The sequence below is a fragment of the Bombina bombina genome, chromosome 2 (genome assembly GCF_027579735.1).
Source record: "Bombina bombina isolate aBomBom1 chromosome 2, aBomBom1.pri, whole genome shotgun sequence".
Taxonomy (NCBI): Eukaryota; Metazoa; Chordata; class Amphibia; order Anura; family Bombinatoridae; genus Bombina; species Bombina bombina.
In genome coordinates, this window is record NC_069500.1 from 1,388,401,977 (window position 1) to 1,388,427,022 (window position 25,046).

General features: G+C 40.8%; 1 protein-coding gene across 1 annotated transcript in view; it reads right to left on the bottom strand.

Annotated features, from left to right (window-relative positions):
- DNAAF9 (dynein axonemal assembly factor 9) overlaps window positions 1-25,046 on the bottom strand; it is a 643,469-nt gene that overhangs the window by 220,688 nt on the left and 397,735 nt on the right. Inside the window, exon 24 of the mRNA XM_053704320.1 lies at window positions 11,026-11,127. Coding sequence (XP_053560295.1) covers window positions 11,026-11,127 — 102 coding nt within the window. The remainder of the gene's footprint in view (window positions 1-11,025; window positions 11,128-25,046) is intronic.

Below are 25,046 nucleotides of genomic sequence, written 5' to 3' on the forward strand. Positions count from 1 at the left end.
TTTCTTTCAAACCGGGCCCAAATAAAGACTGCCCCTTGAAAGGTATATTAAGTAATTTGGACTTAGAAGTAACATCAGCTGACCAGGATTTTAGCCACAGCGCCCTACGTGCCTGTATGGCGAATCCTGAGTTCTTAGCCGTAAGTTTGGTTAAATGTACTACGGCCTCCGAAATGAATGAATTAGCTAGTTTAAGGACTCTAAGCCTGTCCGTAATGTCGTCTAGCGTAGATGAACTAAGGTTCTCTTCCAGAGACTCAATCCAAAATGCTGCCGCAGCCGTAATCGGCGCGATACATGCAAGGGGTTGCAATATAAAACCTTGTTGAACAAACATTTTCTTAAGGTAACCCTCTAATTTTTTATCCATTGGATCTGAAAAAGCACAGCTATCCTCCACCGGGATAGTGGTACGCTTAGCTAAAGTAGAAACTGCTCCCTCCACCTTAGGGACCGTTTGCCATAAGTCCCGAGTGGTGGTGTCTATTGGAAACATCTTTCTAAATATTGGAGGGGGTGAGAACGGCACACCGGGTCTATCCCACTCCTTAGTAACAATTTCAGTTAGTCTCTTAGGTATAGGAAAAACGTCAGTACTCGCCGGTACCGCAAAGTATTTATCCAACCTACACAGTTTCTCTGGTATTGCAATGGTGTTACAATCATTGAGAGCTGCTAAGACCTCCCCTAGTAATACACGGAGGTTCTCCAATTTAAATTTAAAATTTGAAATATCTGAATCCAATCTGTTTGGATCAGAACCGTCACCTACAGAATGAAGCTCTCCGTCCTCATGCTCTGCAAGCTGTGACGCAGTATCAGACATGGCCCTAGTATTGTCAGCGCACTCTGTTCTCACCCCAGAGTGATCACGCTTGCCTCTTAGTTCTGGTAATTTAGACAAAACTTCAGTCATAACAGTAGCCATATCTTGTAATGTTATCTGTAATGGCCGCCCAGATGTACTAGGCGCCATAATATCACGCACCTCCCGGGCGGGAGATGCAGGTACTGCCGCGTGAGGCGAGTTAGTCGGCATAACTCTCCCCTCGCTGTTTGGTGAAATTTGTTCAAATTGTACAGATTGACTTTTATTTAAAGTAGCATCAATACAGTTAGTACATAAATTTCTATTGGGCTCCACCTTGGCATTGGAACAAATGACACAGATATCTTCCTCTGAGTCAGACATGTTTAACACACTAGCAATAAACTTGCAACTTGGTTATAATCTTTTTTAGCAAAAACGTACTGTGCCTCAAAGAGGTACTAAACGATTAAATGACAGTTGAAATAATGAACTGAAAAACAGTTATAGCATCAAACTTTAAAACAACACAACTTTTAGCAAAGGTTTGTTCCCATTAGAAAAATAACAATAATTAAATTTGACATAAAAATTACAGAGCAACGTTTTTATTCACAGTCAATATAAAATTCTCACAGCTCTGCTGAGAGAATCTACCTCCCTCCAAAGAAGTTTGAAGACCCCTGAGATCTGTCAGAGATGAACCGGATCATGCAGGAAATATAAGAGTAACTGACTGGAATTTTTTGATGCGTAGCAAAGAGCGCCAAAAACGGCCCCTCCCCCTCACACACAGCAGTGAAGAGAAACGAAACTGTCACAATTAAAACCAAACAACTGCCAAGTGGAAAATAATGCCCAAATATTTATTCACTCAGTACCTCAGAAATGTAAACGATTCTACATTCCAGCAAAAACGTTTAACATGATAAATACTTATTAAAAGGATTAGTGACTTTTAACAGAGTAGTTCCGGTGAAATACCATCCCCAGAATACTGAAGTGTATACATACATGTCATTATAACGGTATGGCAGGATTTTCTCATCAATTCCATTCAGAAAATAAAAACTGCTACATACCTCAATGCAGATTCATCTGCCCGCTGTCCCCTGATCTGAAGCTTTTACCTCCCTCAGATGGCCGAGAACAGCAATATGATCTTAACTACTCCGGTTAAAATCATAGTAAAAAACTCTGGTAGATTCTTCCTCAAACTCTGCCAGAGAAGTAATAACACGCTCCGGTGCTATTGTAAAATAACAAACTTTTGATTGAAGTCATAAAAACTAAGTATAATCACCATAGTCCTCTCACACATCCTATCTAGTCGTTGGGTGCAAGAGAATGACTGGGACTGACGTAGAGGGGAGGAGCTATATGCAGCTCTGCTGGGTGAATCCTCTTGCATTTCCTGTTGGGGAGGAGTTATATCCCAGAAGTAATGATGACCCGTGGACTGATCACACATAACAGAAGAAAGACTGCTCACTGTTCCCCCAACTGAAGTTAATTCCTCTCAACAGTCCTGTGTGGAACAGCCATGGATTTTAGTAACGGTTGCTAAAATCATTTTCCTCATACAAACAGAAATCTTCATCTCTTTTCTGTTTCTGAGTAAATAGTACATACCAGCACTATTTCAAAATAACAAACTCTTGATTGAATAATAAAAACTACAGTTAAACACTAAAAAACTCTAAGCCATCTCCGTGGAGATGTTGCCTGTACAACGGCAAAGAGAATGACTGGGGTAGGCGGAGCCTAGGAGGGATCATGTGACCAGCTTTGCTGGGCTCTTTGCCATTTCCTGTTGGGGAAGAGAATATCCCACAAGTAAGGATGACGCCGTGGACCGGACACACCTATGTTGGAGAAAGTGGGGTTGGTGGATCTCTGGAGACTGCGCAATCCGGAAGACATAAATTACACGTGTATGTCCAAAACACATCATACCTTGTCTAGGATCGACTACTTCTTGACGTCCACTAGCCTCACACCCCTTATTCCCCTCAACACAATACATCCCATCACTATTTCAGATCATGTGCCAATTTCCCTGTTGCTCACTCCCAACTCCGCAGCCAATGCACGTAGAACATGGAGATTCCCCTCTTACCTTTACAACAATGCTGACTTTAGTCAGCAATTACTCTCCTACTGGCTTGACTATACTGTGGATAATGCACAACACCTACACACACCTGATCTCTTTTGGCATGCATCAAAAGCTGTACTGAGAGGCAGAATCACAGCATACATTGCCCACCACAAAGTACAGGCCAAACAAATAACTAATCAATTACTTCAAAAACTTTCGGAAGCGTACAATAAGTACCTGAACCATCCTTTACCCCAGACTCGACAAACTTATTATAATCTGAAACATGAGACACCCACATACAAATGGTAGATAACATGCATACAGCACATAGGCAGGGTAGATTCTATAGGTATGGGAACAAAGCTGGTAAGTTGATGGCGAAGATGGTCAAAATCATTGTACCTAAATCTACCATCCCAGCGATTATGTCAAAAGGGAGCTTGAGTTCAGACACTCCTACAATCATGAAGGAGTTTGTCTCTTTTTACACCGAACTGAAAGCCAAACAGATATCTCAGAACCTGATAAACGCTTAGGGCAGTAAACCTGGTGTCTATACCATTTAGTTAGCTTATCTGCGGCAATATAAGTTTGATGAATTAATTTTAAATGTGATTCTTGCCATGAGGTTGGAACCCAAGATTTATATATCAACTTAAAAAACTATTTTGAATGTTTTGTAGCTCAATTACAGGAAAAACGCCCTCCATTTCGCTACACTATCTACCCACTGCTGTGAGTCTGCCTAAGTATTTACTATATTATCAAAATGAGAGATAGAGTATATTCCATCTTGGTATAACTTAATCTTGTTATGCAGTAGACCCAGGGACCAATCAGGGTGATATTTACTTCTCAGCTCGACAATATAATGTCTCAGTTGCAAAAAGGCGAAAAAGTTGTTTTCGTCTGAAATAAGTTGTCTGACCTGCGTTAAACCTTTGCTCTTCCAATCTTTGAAAATATGGTCATATATACCAAGAATAAATTCTGAATTACCTACAATTGGGAGGAATTCCGTGCGTATGGATTTAAATTAATTTCTTTACAGTATTTTGGCCATGCGATAATTACATCTTTCAGAGTTATCAAGCAAGCGACGTTTATGGGTATTTTTGGTATTGGACAATGTAAAATAGCTTTTAAGTCAAATGGTGCAGCTAAATCTGCTTCACATGCTAACAGCGTCACATATTCCTTTTCTGTTATCAAATCGACTGCAAGCTTCAGGTTTGTCAACAAATTATAATACTTAATATTTGGAAACGCTAGACCCGTTACCTCCCTGCAACGGGTCAACTTGTTCAAACCGGTGCAGGGTCTTTTATGCTTCCATATAAAATTTGCACATGTCCGATTAAAGTCCTTTATATCTGACATACGCAGAAAAATTGGTATACTCTGAAGAAGATAGATTAATTTAGGGAATATAATTGTTTTTATCAGATTGCTTTGTGCTACTGATGAAATTGGTAAATTTCCCCAGTCAGATAATTTCTTTTTACAATACGTGAAGAAACTGGGGAAGTTTAACGTGTACCACTCATCTGGATTCCTTGGCAGCATTATACCTAAATATTTAATTTGATTTACTTCCATAAATGGATGCTTAAAGGCATGAAAAGGTGACTTTCCTAGCCGAAGGAGTTCTGACTTTCCTAAATTAATTTTATATCCGGAAAATGATCAGAATACTTGGATATCACAAAGCAATTTGTCTAGATCTGATTCTACATTACCCAAGAACAAAAGCAGATCATCTGCAGAAAGTGAAAGAATAATGTGCTGATTACCTATGTGTATACCTTCCAATTGTTGTCGTAATAGAATTGCTAGCGGTTCCAACGCCAAATTAAAAAGGAGTGGGGAGAGTGGGCAACCTTGCCTAGTTCCTCTATGCAACACCAAAGTTTCGGTAACTTCCCCATTAACAATAATAGCCAAGTAGTTTTTTTTTTATAAATTAACTTTATAAAATGTTTAATATTACCTGTAAATCCAAATTTATGTAGTGTATAGAAAAGATGGTCCCGGTCAATATAGTCAAAGGCTTTTTCTGCATCAAGCATTAATATTGCGGCCTTTGAACTTTTTTGTTGATCTGCCTTATACCTATTCCAATAATGATCCATTACTATCATGGCTTTTCGTATATTTTTAACAGGATTCAGACCGTGCATAAAACCTGATTGATCTGTATGTATTATCTCAGATAAATATGGGGTTAATCTCTTAGCAATTATAGAGGTGAGTAGTTTGTAGTCTAAATTAAGCAAGGATATGGGTCTATATGATGCCGGGTCTTCTGCGTTCTTATCCTTTTTTAATATTAAGGTAATATTTGAAGATGCAAAGTATCTAGAGCTAGTGGAACCTGTTATATAATATGAGTTATTTAATTTGTGTAGTATGGGATTAATTTGTTCTTGTAGTATTCGATTGCTTACTGTGGAATCCTTGGCATTATTCTAGAATCTGAGCCTCTGAGCTTCATCTGGAACATCAGCCTTATACAGAGTCTAGAAAAACTAAAAAAAAAAAACTTCTGTATCTCTGGATTGGTTGTTACCCTTTTCTGGCCGATTTTAATTGCCGGAATATAATTATTAATTCTATATTTAGTAATTCTTGCCAGAAATTTGGCAGCTCTACCCCTAAAGCCGCCATTCAAAGATCTTAACCGTATGTCTTCCTGGGCACATTTTTGTTTCAACATTAGATCTCTGAGTTTTAAAATTGATATATCTATCCCAGAGTTCTCTCGTAGGACTGGCAATGTATGCATTATAGCTATTTTTCACGCTATTAGATACTTGAATTTCCCTCTGTTTTACTTTTTTTTTTTTTTTAGCGTACACAAATAGGCCTTGATTTCTCCCCTCAACACAGCCTTCCCAGCCTCCTACAGGGTCTCTATTTTGTCTAAATACGTACTATTAAATTGCATAAATTTGTTCCATTTATGATTCAACCAATTCTGAAATTTATTATTATGAATTAAGTATTTCGAGGGGAAAAAAGTTATTGGTAGAGTTTATTTGGAAATCTCCGAGTTTAACTTCTAGGGATATATTGCCGTGATCTGACAAGACAATCCCTTCAATCTCAGCTTTTATTTCTAATCCGAGCAAGCGTTCCGAAATTAAAAACATGTCAATCTTTGACAAGGATTGATGAGTCTTAGACATACAGGTATAGGCTTTAAGATCGGGGTTTTGGATACGCAAAATATCCTTCACCCCAACTTTGTTACAAAAATTGTTAAGAATCTGCACTTTCCGGTCACGTTTAAACTGTTTCTTTTTGGACATTTTATCTATGTTAGGCATAAATGTGAGATTCAAATCGCCACCAATGACTAATTTCTGCCCATTAAATTTAATTAATTTTAAGGACAGGTCATCCCAAAAAATGTTATCGATGTTATTGGGGCCGTATATGTTACAGAGGGTAATTAACGCTGTATTTATTTTAACATTGATAATTTGGAATCTGCCTTCCGGGTCAGCCCTGTGGTCAATAATTTAATGTGTTAAACGCTTATTTATTAAGATCAGTACCCCATTCTTTCTTGATTGGCTTGGTGCAGCAATTACTTCCCCCACCCATCTAGTTTTAAACGTATCTGATTCTTGAAGTTGTAGTTGGGTTCTCTTGTAACAAGACTATATCTGGATTATGTGCCCCTAAAAGTTTGATTATAGCCTTCCTTTTAATGGGGGATGTGACCCCCCATATTCCAGGATAGTATCTTAAGTGTCCCCATGATACAGTTTATAAAATGATAGTCAGTGGGACATTATACAAGTGATCGGAGCTGTAGCAGGGGGGACAAAAAGAAAAGGAGAGAAAACACACGAGGGGCATACAAATAAAATATATAAAAGATAGCCATAACACCATTCACACCAATATAACACTAATGTAGAATACATAAAATTTATTCCACACCGTTATCTATACAGAATTGCTTAGCCTCAGCGGGAGTGCTTAAGATTCTATTTTCTCCATCCATATGGAGTAACAGTTTTGCTGGGTAAAGCATTCGGACATTGACATTTGTTTTCAGTAACCTTGTACAAAAAGGCGAAATTTCTTTCCTTTTTAAAGAAGTCTCTGCAGAGAAATCTTGAAATAAAAGAATTTTATTCTGACCACTCATAAGAGATTTAGTTTTCCTGTACTGGGCAAGATACGCTAATTTATCTTGAAATTTCAAGAATTTCATGATTATTGGTCTGGGTCTAGAGGCACCATTCACATTTTTTCGTTGTGAGCCAACCCTATGAATTTTTTCAATTTCTATTGGGGCGCCTATATCTTGCATTCCTAATAATTGTGGGAGTTTTACTGCCGCAAACTCCAAGAGATCCTGATCTTCAGGAGTTTCGGGTAATCCTATGATACGGAGGTTATTCCGCCGTGAGCGGTCTTCAAGATCCTCTAGCCTCAACAGGGCCGCGGATAACTTCCTATCATAGGACAGACTGTCTTGTTCTATTATATTTACTCTATCCTCCAATTCTAATACTCTAGTCTGTACCTCGGTGATCCTAGATGAAAATTGTCTCACGTCCGTAGTTAAATTGTTAATATCCTTTTTAATTTTGTGTTTAAAACTCTCTAATTGTGGAGTAATTAGATGTGAAATTTGCGTGATTACTACCGTTAGTTCCCAATTTAGCAGCAGACGTTCATTCTGTTCAGAATAAGAGTCAAAATTAGTAAAGGGTTTAGGTGTTTTTTTTCCTCTCTATTCTTGGGGTCCATGGCTGGTGAATTTAGATTGTGACACAAATCTATCCATGGGTAGAAACACTTAATTTGTGTTGTGATAATGAAAAGAACAGTGCTGAACTAATAAGTGCAGTGTGTGTGCTCTAAAATGTGTTTAGGGCTCAATATAGAGCAACATATTAGCAATTTACACACACAAAAAAAAAAATCACAAATATTATATATGTGTATATTATATGGCCATTTGCCCACAACAGAATTAAGTTATTAGGTGCACTTAGCACCACCAGTTTAAATACAGATAAGCTTAGTTACTTAAATTTCAGTCTGTCTAGAGGAACAGATCACTCGAAATACTCAGGTTATTAACAATATTATCATGCATAAAAAAAAAAAAAAGCAGCAAAACAGAAAGAAAAGGAGAGAGCAAAAAAGTCAGCTACAGACAAGTACAAACTTCAAGTAGCCGATTAGTATGTCCGGAGGCGGCTATTTCTATTAAATATAATCAGAGTATTTAACGTATACCAGACACTGTAATCTGGATAAAGAAATGATTGCTCCTGTCCTGCATCAGGATCTTGAAGGCACCTTTTTACAACAACTTTATGATCTATGCCAGGATACAGTGAGTCATGTCCTACTATTTGCTTCTTATTGTCCCTTCAGTAATCCTGTACGGTCCCACGCACTAACATGAGTGACAGAGCAAGAATAACTATAAAGATGCATATCAGTGTTAGTATAGATATAGCCAAAAAGAATTTGTTATATTTGCGAGAATCGTCTGTTAGGCATATATTCATGAAATCAAAGTTTCCCCAGTTTATTCTCCTACCCTGATTAGGGTTATGGGAGACGCTATATTAATAGCAAGAGTGTCACTATTCCTATATGCTGTTTGTTAGTGCATGCAAGTTTCACAGGTTAAATCTGTAAGCTTGGCGGTGTGGGTCAACCTCCCATCTGTTATATTTTACCCAGCAATAATGGAGGAGACTTGACCCGTGGGAGTCCAGGTTAGCAGCTCAACAAGGCTCTTATTAACCAGGATTATGGACACAATGTTCCCAGGGCACAGTGGAATTCTTATTGTGTTATATGTTGACGTCCTCTCTTACACAGAATACCGCATTCCCTCGTGTTGTTCCGCTCCTACCTATAATAGGTTATGGGAGCCATGAGCTGTGTGTATATTTTGGGAGCATTAATAAACATACATATGGTTTATCAGCAGTCTTCCTAATTTCTTATCAGTGTAACGATCGTTTAAGTCCCATAAGCAGGGGGTCATTTACATGCAATGTGTGTGGAGTAAAACGTTATCCCTCTGCCCGTACCTGGAATCAACCGGATGCACTACGTATGCTGCAGTTCCTAATACCATCTCCCGCTTCACAGTACTCAACTTGCTTGCAGCTCCTGACGTGCCTCTGAGTGTGAAGTTATCAGACCAGGTGAGGGCCTTAGAGGGTGCTCAGCCTATCGAGCCACCAAGGCTATGGACGGACTCCTCAACGCAGACCTGGTAGGTCCCTTAATCCAGACCGTAATATCCCTTATCGGCCAAGGATAACGGCGTTGTGGGATAGCTGTTGCACGCTTATCAAGTGGCGTGCTGGGTTCCGTGTCTCCTACACGCTCCACCCCTTCCGGAGTCCAATTTATGTTTTCCATCTAAAGGGGAGGAGAGTCTACGGCTTTATTCATTACCATTGGTAACATATACCCAAGCTCTAGAGGACACTGAATGAAACCGAAAGGGTAAAATGCGGACCCTAATCTGAGGGCACCACAGCCTGCAAAACCTCACTTTTGAATGTTTAAAAGCAAGTGTACCAAGCATAATAACCCTATGAACTCTGATACAAAATATTCCCCAGCCTAACAGGAGCCTGTACTATAGAACCGTATCAAGCATGAAGCTATTGCAGGTTCTCTCAAAGAGCCATACATATCATTTTGTAAAGTGCTCACAAATTATAAAAAAAAAGCTGAAAGAGGGTTAAAAAAGGTCAGAGGCTTCCCTAATAATATTCCCAATGCTAGTAGAACTATTATGGACATGATACAGAGAACAAATTGTCCTGAGTGGCACATGTTAAGTTCCCTGGATATGCTGTACCTGTGTCAGAGTACCTACAAATAGCCTGCAGGCTGTGTCTGTGCTGTGTAAAGGCACTTACCTTATGCAGCACCCCTCCATAGGCTTGTCAGGCATGTCAATGCAGCAGTATCCAGTAGAGAGCCTATCCAGTGCAGGTATCAAGTACCGCAGAGGATTGCAGTAGGAAATAACTAAGTTCCTCAGGGGGAGGCTAGGGACATGTCCATGAGACGCCTGAGAGTAGTTATGGTAGTTAGGGAAATGCTGTGCACATAATAGGGTATTCCTTTTTTCCTGTATCATTCAGCTGCAGTGAAGAGTCTTTTCTGTCTTCTTTGTAAATGATACTCCCCAGGGACTCTGGATCTCACACAGGTCTGACCTCTCAATTTCTATCCATAAGTAAGTAGCTGGAAAAACCTTGGCCTCATAGGAGATAATTGAGAATAGAGAACAAAAACTAGATAAAGATTGGAGGGTTTAAAGCTCTTGCATGGGTTATTGACCTCCTCCTAGTGGAAGGAAATATACCCCATATGTTATAAAAGGACTGTGGACCATCATCATAAAGAAATACCACTTGGATACCGGACCTGATATTAAAACATGTAAAGTTTACCATCATTTTAACAAGCACATCTTTAAAAAGTATAGAACATAAGTGAACACATTTCCTGACAAGGCTTTAAACTATCACCCTGAGCCTTGCATAAACAAAGCAATTCAATAAGTTATACTTTTTGGTTACTCCCCCATATCTTTATTTATTGTGCACCTCTGTAGCGCAATATAATATTTTGGTACATTGAAAATAAAGATTATAATTATTATCATTTATTTGTATAGCACCGCAAAATTTCGTAGCACTGTGATAATTCCAACAACAAAAAACACCTCCACAACAAATGAATCCTGGCATAATGGTATTAACATATGCCTGTTTTTAATAACATTTGAATTTTCTTCTCATACAGGGCACTTTATCTGAATATCCTTTACATCTACTTTTAATTGATTACATATTGATTACCATTGTTATTTCATTTTTCAGTAGTGGTTGCCCACAAAGGTGTTGTGTTCTTCTTCAGTGGAGAAATGTAAAATACTTGAAATTTTTTGTTAAAGTCAAATTTAAATTACTGGTGATGCATAGAATTATCTACACATGTGTAGTTTATAAAATATATACAATGAATGCCATTTACTAGGTGGAAACTAATTTAATTTTATTACAGATAACATAAAATGTATTCACTTAGAGATGTTTACCTTTCTAGACCTGGAAGATTAGCAGATGCCATTTTCAGATGGCTCCATCTCTCTGCTGTTGGATAAGACAATGCTTCAAAGAGATTCTGCATATTCAAGTAACTATGAAAAATAGAGAAAAACCTCAACTTTAATAACACTTCCACACAGAATATTAGAAGCATCCAGTTATAGGAATATTCAGAAGGTATGGGTTTCTTTCAAGAGATGTCATAAAGAAGAATTTATATAAACAAAACATCTGAAATGGTTGCAAATAAATGCCCTATGCTATAAAATGTTTAGAACTAAGGTTTCTTTCACTGCATTACGTATATTACTAAATAGAAATGGCGAATCACTGACAAAAAGAGTACTCAATAGGCCATTAAAAGATTAATCAGAATATCAATTTACACTTATGTTTGTTCCTTACAACTTGGTCATGCGTTAAAGGATTAAATCTTAAACAGTTGGTTTCATATGTCACTTGGCTTTAACACAATATGAATGCAAAGTATCTGATTTGAGCTTTGCTTTCAAACACAGGGGCCACAAAATAAAGCTGAGAATTGTTTTTAATGTGGAATAAATATTTACACCTACTGATAAATTAATACATCTTCGTATGCACTTGAAGTAAAATTCTGTACATATGGCTTATTAGTTAAGCAAATGAACGAAGCAGATTTTTTTATTAAGTGTTTAGTTAAAGGGACATGAAACCCCAAAATTTTCTTTCATGATTCAGATAGAGAATACAATTTTAAACAACTTTCCAATTTACTTCTATTATTTAATTTGCTTCATTCTCTTGTTATCCTTTGCTGAAAGGTTCATCTAGGCAAGTTCAGGAGCAGCAGAGAACCTAGGTTCTAGTTGCTGATTGGTGCCTGCATATATATACCAATTGTCATTGGCTCACCCATGTGTTCAGTTAGAAACCATTAGTGCATTGCTGCTCCTTCAACATAGCATACCAAGAGAATAAAACAAATTAGATAATAGAATTGGAAAGTTGTTTAAAAATGTATTCTCTATCTGAATCACGAAAGAAAATGTTTGGGTTTCATGTCCGTTTAATTTTCTCCCTCCTATGCTCACCCTTCCAGTTTTTATGTATACCCAAGCCTCAGATTGGCAGAGAAGTAGAAGAACAGCAAGGAACATAAGCATAGATGGTAAATGAGTCTGGCACATGGTAAGAAGGGAGATATTCATTTACTGGTAATTATAAATCTCACATTCACATTTCAATCTCATTCTATTAGTTCATGAAGTAAAATTCTGTACATGTGCATTGATTCAAATTCTGAACCACTTGACGAAGTCAGTAGGTAATTTGCTTAAGATGTCAAAAAAAAAAGAGACAAGCGAAGGAAAACAAACCTACATATCAAGCCATGAAAGTGATTTCCATAAAGGAAAGATACAAAGCTGAGACATGAACAAGACCACAGAACAGTCACTATAGGGTAACAGGGAGAATAGGTAAACCTGAAGATAAAAATGCCAAGAAAGGTAGAAAATCCAGCTATGAATAAATTATAAAAGTAAAGGGGAAAAGCTCCTGTAGCTGAAAAAAACACAATTTATGCTTACCTGATAAATTTATTTCTCTTGTGGTGTATCCAGTCCACGGATCATCCATTACTTGTGGGATATTCTCATTCCCAACAGGAAGTTGCAAGAGGACACCCACAGCAGAGCTGTCTATATAGCTCCTCCCCTAACTGCCATATCCAGTCATTCGACCGAAAACAAACAGAGAAAGGAGAAACCATAGGGTGCAGTGGTGACTGTAGTTTAAAATTAAAAAATACCTGCCTTAAAATGACAGGGCGGGCCGTGGACTGGATACACCACAAGAGAAATAAATTTATCAGGTAAGCATAAATTATGTTTTCTCTTGTAAGGTGTATCCAGTCCACGGATCATCCATTACTTGTGGGATACCAATACCAAAGCTAAAGTACACGGATGAAGGGAGGGACAAGGCAGGTACTTAAACGGAAGGTACCACTGCCTGTAAAACCTTTCTCCCAAAAACAGCCTCCGAAGAAGCAAAAGTATCAAATTTGTAGAATTTTGAAAAAGTATGAAGCGAAGACCAAGTCGCCGCCTTGCAGATCTGTTCAACAGAAGCCTCATTTTTAAAGGCCCATGTGGAAGCCACAGCTCTAGTAGAATGAGCTGTAATCCTTTCTGGAGGCTGCTGGCCAGCAGTCTCATAAGCTAAGCGGATTATGCTTTTTAGCCAAAAAGAAAGAGGTTGCCAAAGCCTTTTGACCTCTCCTCTGTCCAGAGTAGACAACAAACAAAGCAGATGTTTGACGAAAATCTTTAGTAGCTTGTAAGTAAAACTTTAGCACGAACCACGTCCAGGTTGTGTAATAGACGTTCCTTCTTTGAAGAAGGATTAGGACACAAAGACGGAACAACAATCTGTTGATTGATATTCTTATTAGATACCACCTTAGGTAAAAACCCAGGTTTGGTACGCAGAACTACCTTATCTGCATGGAAGATCAGATAAGGAGAATCACATTGTAAGGCAGATAACTCGGAAACTCTACGAGCCGAGGAAATAGCTACCAAAAAAAGAACTTTCCAAGATAAAAGTTTGATATCTATGGAATGAAGAACTTTAAGAACCAAATTTAAACTCCATGGTGGAGCAACAGGTTTAAACACAGGCTTGATTCTAACTAAAGCCTGACAAAATGCCTGAACGTCTGGGACATCCGCCAGACGCTTGTGCAAAAGAATAGATAGCACAGAAATCTGTCCCTTTAAGGAACTAGCTGACAATCCTTTCTCCAATCCTTCTTGGAGAAAAGATAATATCCTGGGAATCCTGACTTTACTCCATGAGTAGCCCTTGGATTCACACCAATAAAGATATTTCCGCCATATCTTATGATAGATTTTCCTGGTGACAGGCTTTCGTGCCTGAATTAAGGTATCAATGACTGACTCGGAGAAACCACGCTTTGATAAAATCAATCGTTCAATCTCCAGGCAGTCAGCCTCAGAGAAATTAGATTTGGATGGTTGAAAGGACCTTGAAGTAGAAGGTCCTGTCTCAGCGGCAGAGTCCATGGTGGAAAGGATGACATGTCCACCAGATCTGCATACCAAGTCCTGCATGGCCACGCAGGCGCCATCAAGATCACCGATGCTCTCTTCTGCTTGATTTTGGCAATCAGACGAGGGAGCAGAGGAAACGGTGGAAACACATAAGCCAGGTTGAAGGACTAAGGCGCTGCTAGAGCATCTATCAGCGTTGCCTTGGGGTCCCTGGACCTGGATCCGTAACAAGGAAGCTTGGCGTTCTGGCGAGACGCCATGAGATCCAGTTCTGGTTTGCCCCAACGATTAACCAATTGAGCAAACACCTCCGGATGGAGATCCCACTCCCCCGGATGAAAAGTCTGACGACTTAGAAAATCCGCCTCCCAGTTCTCTACACCTGGGATATGGATAGCTGATAGGTGGCAAGAGTGAATCTCTGCCCAGCGAATTATCTTTGAGACTTCTAACATCACTAGGGAACTCCTTGTTCCCCCTTGATGGTTGATGTAAGCCACAGTCGTGATGTTGTCCGACTGAAATCTGATAAACCTCATTGTCGCTAAATGAGGCCAAGCCTGAAGAGCATTGAATATTGCTCTTACTTCCAGAATGTTTATTGGAAGGAGTGACTCCTCCTGAGTCCACGATCCCTGAGCCTTCAGGGAGTTCCAGACTGCACCCCAACCTAGAAGGCTGGCATCTGTCGTCACAATTGTCCAATCTGGCCTGCGAAAGGTCATACCTTTGGACAGATGGACCCAAGATAGCCACCAGAGAAGAGAATCCCTGGTCTCTTGATCCAGATTTAGTAGAGGGGACAAATCTGTGTAATCCCCATTCCACTGACTGAGCATGCAGAGTTGCAGCGGTCTGAGATGTAGGCGTGCAAACGGCACTATGTCCATTGCCGCTACCATTAAGCCGATTACTTCCATGCACTGAGCCACCGAAGGGCGAGGGATGGAATAAAGAACACGGCAGGAATTTAGAAGTTTTGATAACCTGGACTCCGTCAGGTAAATTTTCATTTCTACAGAATCTATCAGAGTCCCTAGGAAGGAAACTCTTGTAAGGGGGGATAGAGAACTCTTTTCCTCGTTCACCTTCTACCCATGCAACCTCAGAATTGCTAACACTATGTCCGTATGAGACTTGGCAATTTGGAAGTTTGACGCCTGAATTAGGATGTCGTCTAAATAAGGGGCCACTGCTATGCCCCGCGGCCTTAGGACCGCCAGAAGTTACCCCAGAACCTTCGTAAAAATTCTTGGGGCTGTAGCTAGCCCAAATGGAAGAGCTACAAACTGGTAATGCCTGTCTAGGAAGGCAAACCTAAGAAACCGATGATGATCTTTGTGTATCGGAATGTGAAGATAAGCATCCTTTATATCCACTGTAGTCATGTATTGACCCTCCTGGATCATAGGTAGGATGGTACGAATAGTCTCCATCTTGAATGATGGAACTCTGAGGAATTTGTTTAAGATCTTTAGATCCAAAATTGGTCTGAAGGTTCCCTCTTTTTTGGGAACTACAAACAGATTTGAGTGAAATCCCTGTCCCTGTTCCTCCTTTGGAACTGGATGGATCACTCCCATAACTAGGAGGTCTTGTACACAGTGTAAGAATGCCTCTCTCTTTATCTGGTTTGCAGATAATTGTGAAAGGTGAAATCTCCCTTTTTGGGGGGAAGCCTTGAAGTCCAGAAGATATCCCTGGGATATAATTTCCAACGCCCAGGGATCCTGAACATCTCTTGCCCACGCCTGGGCGAAGAGCGAAAGTCTGCCCCCTACTAGATCCGTTATCGGATAGGGGGCCGTTCCTTCATGCCGTCTTAGAGGCAGCAGCAGGCTTTTTGGCCTGCTTACCCTTGTTCCAGGTCTGGTTAGGTCTCCAGACCGTCTTGGACTGAGAAAAAGTTCCCTCTTGTTTTGCATTAGAGGAAGTTGATGCCGCACTTGCCTTGAAGTTTCGAAAGGCACGAAAATTAGACTGTTTGGCCCTTGATTTGGACCTATCCTGAGGAAGGGCATGACCTTTTCCTCCAGTGATATCAGCAATAATCTCCTTCAAACCAGGCCCAAATAGGGTCTGCCCCTTGAAGGGAATGTTAAGCAGCTTAGACTTTGAAGTAACGTCAGCTGACCATGATTTAAGCCATAGCGCTCTGCGCGCCTGGATAGCAAAACCAGAATTCTTAGCCGTTAGTTTAGTCAAATGAACAATGGCATCAGAAACAAAAGAATTGGCTAGCTTAAGTGCTCTAAGCTTGTCAAGTATGTCATCCAATGGAATCGCTACCTGTAGAGCCTCTTCCAGAGACTCAAACCAGAACGCCGCAGCAGCAGTGACAGGAGCAATGCATGCAAGGGGCTGTAGGATAAAACCTTGTTGAATAAACATTTTCTTAAGGTAACCCTCTAACTTTTTATCCATTGGATCTAAGAAAGCACAACTGTCCTCGACAGGGATAGTAGTACGCTTTGCTAGAGTAGAAACTGCTCCCTCCACCTTAGGAACTGTCTGCCATAAGTCCCGTGTGGTGGTGTCTATTGGGAACATTTTTCTAAAAATAGGGGGGGAGAGAACGGCACACCTGGTCTATCCCATTCCTTAGTAATAATTTCTGTAAACCTTTAAGGTATTGGAAAACATCAGTACACACCGGCACTGCATAGTATTTATCCAGTCTACACAATTTCTCTGGCACTGCAATTGTATCACAGTCATTCAGAGCAGCTAAAACCTCCCTGAGTAACACGCGGAGGTGCTCAAGCTTAAATTTAAATGTAGAAATATCAGAATCAGGTTGCATCATCTTCCCTGAGTCAGAAATATCACCTACAGAAAGAAGCTCTCCTTCTTCAGCTTCTGCATATTGTGAGGCATTATCAGACATAGCTCTTAAAGCGTCAGTATGCTCTGTATTTCGTCTAACTCCAGAGCTATCTCGCTTTCCTCTAAATTCAGGTAGTCTGGCTAATACCGCTGACAGTGTATTATCCATGACTGCCGCCATGTCTTGTAAAGTAAACGCTATGGGCGCACTAGATGTACTTGGCGCCATTTGAGCGTGAGTCCCTTGAGCGGGAGTCAAAGGATCTGAAACGTGGGGAGAGTTAGTCGGCATAACTTCCCCCTCGTCAGATTCCTCTGGTGATAAATTTTTTAAAGACAGAATATGATCTTTATAGCTTAAAGTGAAATCAGTACATTTGGTACACATTCTAAGAGGGGGCTCCACAATGGCTTTTAAACATAATGAACAAGGAGTTTCCTCTATGTCAGACATGTTTATACAGACTAGCAATGAGACTAGCAAGCTTGGAAAACACTTTAAATCAAGTTAACAAGCAAATATAATAAACGGTACTGTGCCTTTAAGAGAAACAAATTTTGTCAGAATTTGAAAAACAGTGAAAAAAGGCAGTAAATCAAATGAAATTTGTATAGTGTGTATAATAGGCTAACAGAGCATTGCACCCACTTGCAAATGGATGATTAACCTTTTAGTTCAAAAACCGGATCAAAAAAACGATCTAGACATTTTTAAACAGTCACACCAAACTGCCACAGCCTTGCTGTGGGCCTTAACACAGTGGAAAGCCTCAGGAAACTGTTTCTAGGCAAATTTAAGCCAGCCATGTGGAAAAAACTAGGCCCCAAAAAAGTTTTATCACCAAAGTATATATAAAAACGTTTAAACATGCCAGCAAACGTTTTATATTGCAAATATAAAAGAGTATTACCTCAGAAAATAAGCATGATACCAGTCGCTATTAAATTACTGTATTCAGGCTTACCTTACATAAATTTGGCAACAGCAGCATTTTCTAGCATTCACATCTTCTAGAAAAATCTTAACTGCACATACCTCATAGCAGGATAACCTGCACGCCATTCCCCCGCTGAAGTTATCTCTCTCTTCAGTCATGTGTAAGAACAGCAATGGATCTTAGTTACAACCTGCTAAGATCATAGAAATCACAGGCAGATTCTTCTATTTTTCTGCCTGGAACAAAATAGTACAACTCCGGTACCATTTAAAAATAATAAACTTTTGATTGAAGTAAAATAACAGCTACATTTCACCACTTCTCTCTTACTACCTCCATGTTTGTTGAGAGTTGCAAGAGAATGACTGGATATGGCAGTTAGGGGAGGAGCTATATAGACAGCTCTGCTGTGGGTGTCCTCTTGCAACTTCCTGTTGGGAATGAGAATATCCCACAAGTAATGGATGATCCGTGGACTGGATACACCTTACAAGAGAAACATAAATTATGTTTACCAGATAATTTCCATTCCTTCTGTATGAGGAGAGTCCACGGCTTCATTCCTTACTTGTGGGAATACAGAACCTGGCCACCAGGAGGAGGCAAAGACACCCCAGTCAAAGGCTTAAATACCTCCCCCACTTCCCTCATATCCCAGTCATTTTGCCAAGAGAACAAGAAAAAGTAGGAGAAACTTCAGGGTATAAATGGTGCCAGAAGAACAAAATAAAATTTAGGTCCGCCCTTCAGGGAATACGGGCAGGGCCGTGGACTCTTCGTACAGAATGAAAGGAAATGATCTAGTAAGCATAATTTATGTTTTCCTTCTTCATACGAGGAGAGTCCACAGCTTTATTTCTTACTTGTGGGAAACATATACCCAAGCTCCACTAAATGAACGGGAGAGAAGGCAAAAAAGGAGGCGGACCCTATTCTGAGGTCACAACAGCCTGCAAAACCATTCTCCTAAAAGCTGCTTCAGCCGAAGCAAAAACATCAAACTTGTAAAATTTAGAAAAGGTATGTAAGGAGGACCAGGTAGCCGCCTTACAAATCTGATCCATAGAGGCCTCATTCTTGAAGGTCCAAGAGGAAGCCACTGCTCTAGTTGAATAAACCATTAACCTCTGAGGAGGCTTATGTCCCGCTGTCTCATAAGCTAAGCGAATAATGCTCCTCAACCAAAAAGTTAAGGAACTGAACGAGGCCTTCTGCCCCCTACGCTTCCCAGAATAGACAACAAAAAAGAGGTCTGTCTAAACTCTGCAGCCTGAAGATAGAACTTCAAGGCCCGAACCACATCCAAATTATGAAGTAACCGTTCCTTTGAAGGAGGAGGATTAGGACACAAGGAAGTACCCACAATCTCCTGATTGATGTTGCAATCTGAAACGAAGTTAGGAAGAGAACCTAACCCAGCATGAAATACTAGGTAAGGAGGCTCACATTGCAAGGCAGCCATTTCAAAGACTCTGCGCCAAAGCAATAGCCAGTAGAAAAAGAAACTTCCAAGATAGTAATAAAATGTCAACTACATGCATAGGCTCAAACAGAGCCTTCTGCAAAACTTAAAGAACAAGATTTAAACTCCAAGGAGGAGCGCTAGATCTAAACACAGGTCTGATCCTAGCCAGAGCCTCAACAAAAACTGGATATCTGGAAGCTCAGCAAGCCTCTTGTGCAGTAAAACAGATAGGGCCGAAATCTGTCAGGTAAGGGAGCTAGCAGAAAGGCCCTTCTCAAGACCATCCTGGAGAAAGAAAAGAACCCTGGAAAGTTAAAGATTTATATACAAAAGTAAACCCTAGTGCGCTCAAGTAGTTATAGCGTGAGAAAAGCTAATCAAGCCATGTAAACCTGTGATCCTAATAAATTGGGGTTCTAGGTTGGGGGTGGGGAGCGCTAAAATCAGCTGTGAGTTGGACTTGTTGAAATAAATAATTAATAATAATTGTGTTAATTTTTCTTACGCTGTTATAGCTTAATAAATCTTTTCTATAAATATATAATGTTCTCAATTCATGCTATTAAGTGTTTATCCTTCTTTGTGATTTTGTTTAATTGTAGTGACTTAAATTTATATTTGTGGCTCATACAAAATATTTAAAATAATGTGCTTTCGGAATATTCTATACTCTTGTGATAATAGCGATATAAATTATCAATTTAGTATTATTATCCCTTCAACCTAATATAACACCCTTCTATTTGCTCGTGATGGAAATTTGGTAGATTAGCAATTCGGGATATGTATCCCTTTAACTGTTTGTTACACCCTTCTATGCAAATGACGCTTTATATGATATATTGTCCCTATTATCAAAACCAAAATGACATTAGACGTGTGTGTATTCAACAATATTTACTTCCATATATATCTTACAACAACATAAACATATTATAAAAACAATCGATTGTATTCTAACAATAGTACGTCCATAGGTTAAAAACCTTGTTAGGATAAATCGCAATTGAAATAAAACATTTATTTCTGTACTGGAGGGGATTCCTTATTATGAGCTGGTTATTTGCTCTGTGTCTCACAGTATAGAAATATCTCTATAAAAACATGCCTACATAAATCTTAGTACAAAACTTCTTGTATAAAATTCTTATATATATTATCTCATGTATAAGACTGCGCAGATTGAGATATTGTATCTTATTGGTATGTCCAAACACTGCTATTTTCCGGAATACACTGTTTCTTTATTTAAAGTGTTCATTATAAAAGTCTTCAAAGTTGTGGCCACAACTAATTATCTTGAGTTGGTTAATATCCCAGATTATAAACAGTTTTTTGTTGCACTCCCCCTAACCGGACCTCCGATTGTTCTTACCTCGTTTCAATCTCAGGGTCTTGGGAAGCAGCTCGTGTGATGTTACCTTGTGTGAGAGAGATCTGTTTCAGATCGGCGTTTCTCTGTTCGATGGTTCCCGGCGGCTTACTTCCTACCCATGTGTTTTGACGTTGTAATATAAACTAAAATAAATTGGGGACTCCGTTATCCAAATCTTACCATAAAAAGTAAGTGAGTAAACCTTTTACCTTAACACCTCTTATTCGGGTTTGGGTGTTCCGTCCCCTTCAGAATAATATCCCCACAGCCAGGTGTATAGTCACTAAGCAGTTACGCTTTACCTCGGACTCCTCCGGCGTGTGATTTACTCCTTCAGCCAAATTCTCAGCTGCTCAGCTGTGCAGTCACTTCTCGCTCTCTAACATAACCAACGTGTTCACTCCAGAGCTCCTCCTCTTCCATCAGACAATCCGCTATTGTGGTGCCCCTCAAACCGCTCTGACCCTCCAGTGGTCAGTAAATAGTATCCAACAACAAAACAAGAATAAGAGCGTGTCGGGCAACAGGTTTTTTTGTTTTGTTGTAGAATCCTGGAAACCCTGACCTTATGCCAGGGGAATCCACGCTCTTCACACCAGAATAAGCAGGTCCTCCACACCTTATGATAGACGAGTAACCGGCTTACAAGCTTGAATGAGAGTATCACTAACTCTCTCAGAGAAACCTCTCTTGGCTAGGACTAAGCATTCAATCTCCACACAGTCAGCCTCAGAGAATCTAGATTTTGATGAACCAAAGGACCTTGTTCATGCAGATCCCTGCAACAAGGTAACTTCCATGGAGGAGATGACGACATCCACACTAGATCCGCAAACCACATCCTTCGCAGCCACGATAGAGCAATCGGTATCACTGACGCCAGCTCCTGCTTGATGCGGCCCACTACTCGAGGAAGGAGAGGTAATGGCGGAAAAAGGTATATTAGGCTGTACCTCCAAGGCACCACTAATGCATCTATTAGCTCTGCCTGAGGATCCCTGGATCTATTCCCATACCGGGGTAGCTTGGTATTGAGACGGGACGCCATGAGTTCTATCTCTTGAGTCCCCCACCTGCTGCATATCTCTGCAAACACCTCGGGATGGAGAGACCATTCCCCCGGATGAAAGGATTGTCTGCTGAGAAAATCCGCTTCCCAGTTGTCCACACCCGGAATGTGGGTCACTGACAGCGAACAGTTGTGGGCCTCCGCCCACTCCAGAATCGTAGATACCTCCCTCATTGCTAGGAAGCACCTCGTTCCTCGCTGGTGGTTGATAGCCACCGAGGTGATATTGTCTGATTGGAATCTGATAAACTGGGACAAACCCAGACGGGGTCAACCCTTCAGAGCATTGAAGATTGCTCGAAGTTCCAGAATGTTGATCGGAAGAGAGCTATCCTCCCGAGACCAAAGGCCCTGAGCCTTCTTGGCTCCCCAACCTGCTCCCAATCCTGAGAGACTCGCATCTGTAGTCAAAACCTCCCAGGAAGGTCTTAAAAAGAATGTCCCACGGGACAGGTGATCTGGACAGAGCCACCAAGAGAGCGATTCTCTCGACCGGTTGTCCAGAGAGATCTGTTGAGACAGATCCGAATGATTGCCGTTCCACTGTCTCAGCATGCACAGCTGTAACATCTGAGACGGAACCCGGCAAAGGAAATTATGTCCATGCTGGACACCATGACACCAATCACCTCCATACACTGCGCCACAGAGGGCCTTGAAGAGGCCTGGAGGGCAAGACATACCAAAGCCAGCTTGCAGCGTCTCTGGTCTGAAAGAAATATCCTCAAGACTAGTGAGTCTATTATAGTGCCCAGGAAATCTACCCTGGTGCTTGGAATAAGAACTCTTTTCTAAGTTTATCTTCCATCCATGGGATCGAAGAAGAGAGAGAAGAGATTCTGAATGTTCTTCCGCTAGAGGAAAGGATGGTGCTTGTACCAGAATATCGTCCAAGTAAGGTGCTACTGCAATGCCCTGGGTTCTGGCCACGGCTAAGAGAGCCCCCAGAACCTTTGTGAAAATTCTTGGGGCAGTAGCTAGGCCAAACGGAAGAGCAATAATCTGGAAGTGCTGGTCCAGGAAGGCAAACCTTAGGAACTGACTCCTAAGGATGACTATGACTGCTAAGGAGAACAGATCCTGAATGCACCCCAGAAAGGCATCGCTCTTCTATGGTTTTGATGATAGATTTGAGAGAAGGAATCTGCCCTTGGGTGGAAGAGACTTGAACCCAATTCTGCAACCCTGAGCAATGACCTCCAGGACCCAAGGATCCTGCACATCCCTGAACCAAGCTTCTGAGAAGAGCGAAAGTCCATAGACGGACTGGGGGCAACCCCTTCATGCTGATTTAGTCTCAGCAGGCTTCTTGCTCTGCTTGGACTTATTCCAGGACTGAGCCGGCTTCCAAGTCTTAGGTTGCTCGGTCTTAGCGGAGGATTGCTTGCGCTGGGATTTATCAGAAGAAAAGGAACAACATTTATTAGATTGTCCCTTAGATCTGTTCTTTTTATCTTGTGGTAGGAAGGCACTCTTGCCCCCTGTAACCATGGAAATAATGGAGTCCAGGCCTGGACAAAACAAAATCTTACCCTTGAAGGGAAAGGAGACTGGACTTGTAAGTCAAGTTCCCAGACCAGGACTTCAGCCACAGAGCCTGGCAGGCCTGAACAGAAAACCCAGCAGTTTTAGCATTTAAACAAATAATTTGCATATTCGCATCACAAATAAAAGAATTAGCAACCCTTAATTCTATCAAGAATAATATCGAGGGGACCTTCCACCTCGATCAATTCCGATAAGGAGTCACACCAGTAGGTAGCTCCTCCCGCAACCACGGCAACTGCCGCCACTGGTTGGAATAAATATCCTTCATGTTGAAACAACTTTCTTAAAAGAGTTTCCATCTTTTCCTCCAGTGGTATAGTAGTGCGTTTTGCAAGTGTGGAGAAAGCACTTTCCACCTTAGGGACAGAACCCCACAACTTCAATTGAGAGTCCGGGCCTGGGAACAGTTTCTTAAAGGCAGACGAAGGGGTGAAGGAAGAACCAATCCTCTCAGATTTGTTCTTAATAATGTTTGTCATCTTTACAGGAACAGGGAAAGTCTGAGGAACAACCCTGTCTTCATAAACTCTATCCAGTTTAGGAATTAAAGGTTCTTCAGGCAGTTTGGCCTCTGAAACCTCTAAGGTAGCCAGAACTTCCTTTAAAAGAAAGCGCAAGTGCTCCATCCTAAATTTAAAATCTAGTTCCTCCGCAACGGGAGGCTTAGAGGCAGGCGATTCAGACCCAGAAAGTTCACACTTTGAAGTATCAGAAAGAACTTCATCATCAGATAACCATCTATCAGCTATAGCCAATAAACTAGATGATGACCCCTGGGAAGGATAGCAATATTTGACCTTGCGCTTAGCAGGGCGAGGTAAAGCACTAATGTCCGGAGACAGTGCCGTTTGTAACTGCGCAGTGAAGTCTGGAGGTAAAAGGCCTCCTCCAGAGGGAGGATCATGTGTGCTATGGGAAACTGCATGTGTATTAGGAGAGGAAAGCAGGTTGCGCACCTCAAGGGACAGGGACCCCTCAGAGGTGGAAGGCATGTTAACCTTTTTTGACATAATCACTTTTTCTAGGCATGTGGAACATAATTGAGAGTGCGGGTATACTTCGGCCTCCTCACAATATAAACAGGCATTAGACAGGTATAGAGGGAGTACCCTCTAAAACGTCAGAGTCCTCCATAGCTATGGGCTGTGTCCTAATATAACAATAACGAACGTTATATAAAATATAAAAATGGCACCTTTATACCCCCAATGGCTGTGGCACTCACCACCTCCTATGACCCAGGCACACAGAGTAAACCGCTTCTCTCCGATAACCAGCACAGTCAGAGAGTAGGAAGTGAAACTACGACCACACCCGGTCACATGGAGCGCAACATAGGACCGCCTCCGCTAAGGAAAATCGTGCCAAGCTTCTAAAGCTGCGCAGCTCTAAAGTGAAAGTAACCTGTATGTTCCAACCTCAGCCTATGAGTCTCAGAAAACATCTCACACAACGCAGAATAAATCAAATAAAAATGTATGAAATTAATCCCCACTGTTCAATGATCCCGCCTCAGGAGATATTAACCCTTGATTATATACAGATAAAAGGAGCCACACTATGACCCTTCTAGCGTTACCATATGTATCAAAAAGGAAACGATCTTACCGAAATCTATGCTGTGGAAGAGAAACACAGCCTTTCAAGTGTGACAGTCTTGTAGCATCGCTACTGACATGGACTTGAGTGATGAAAGCAGGCAGTGAAACTCGTCAACACTGATTGCTTAGG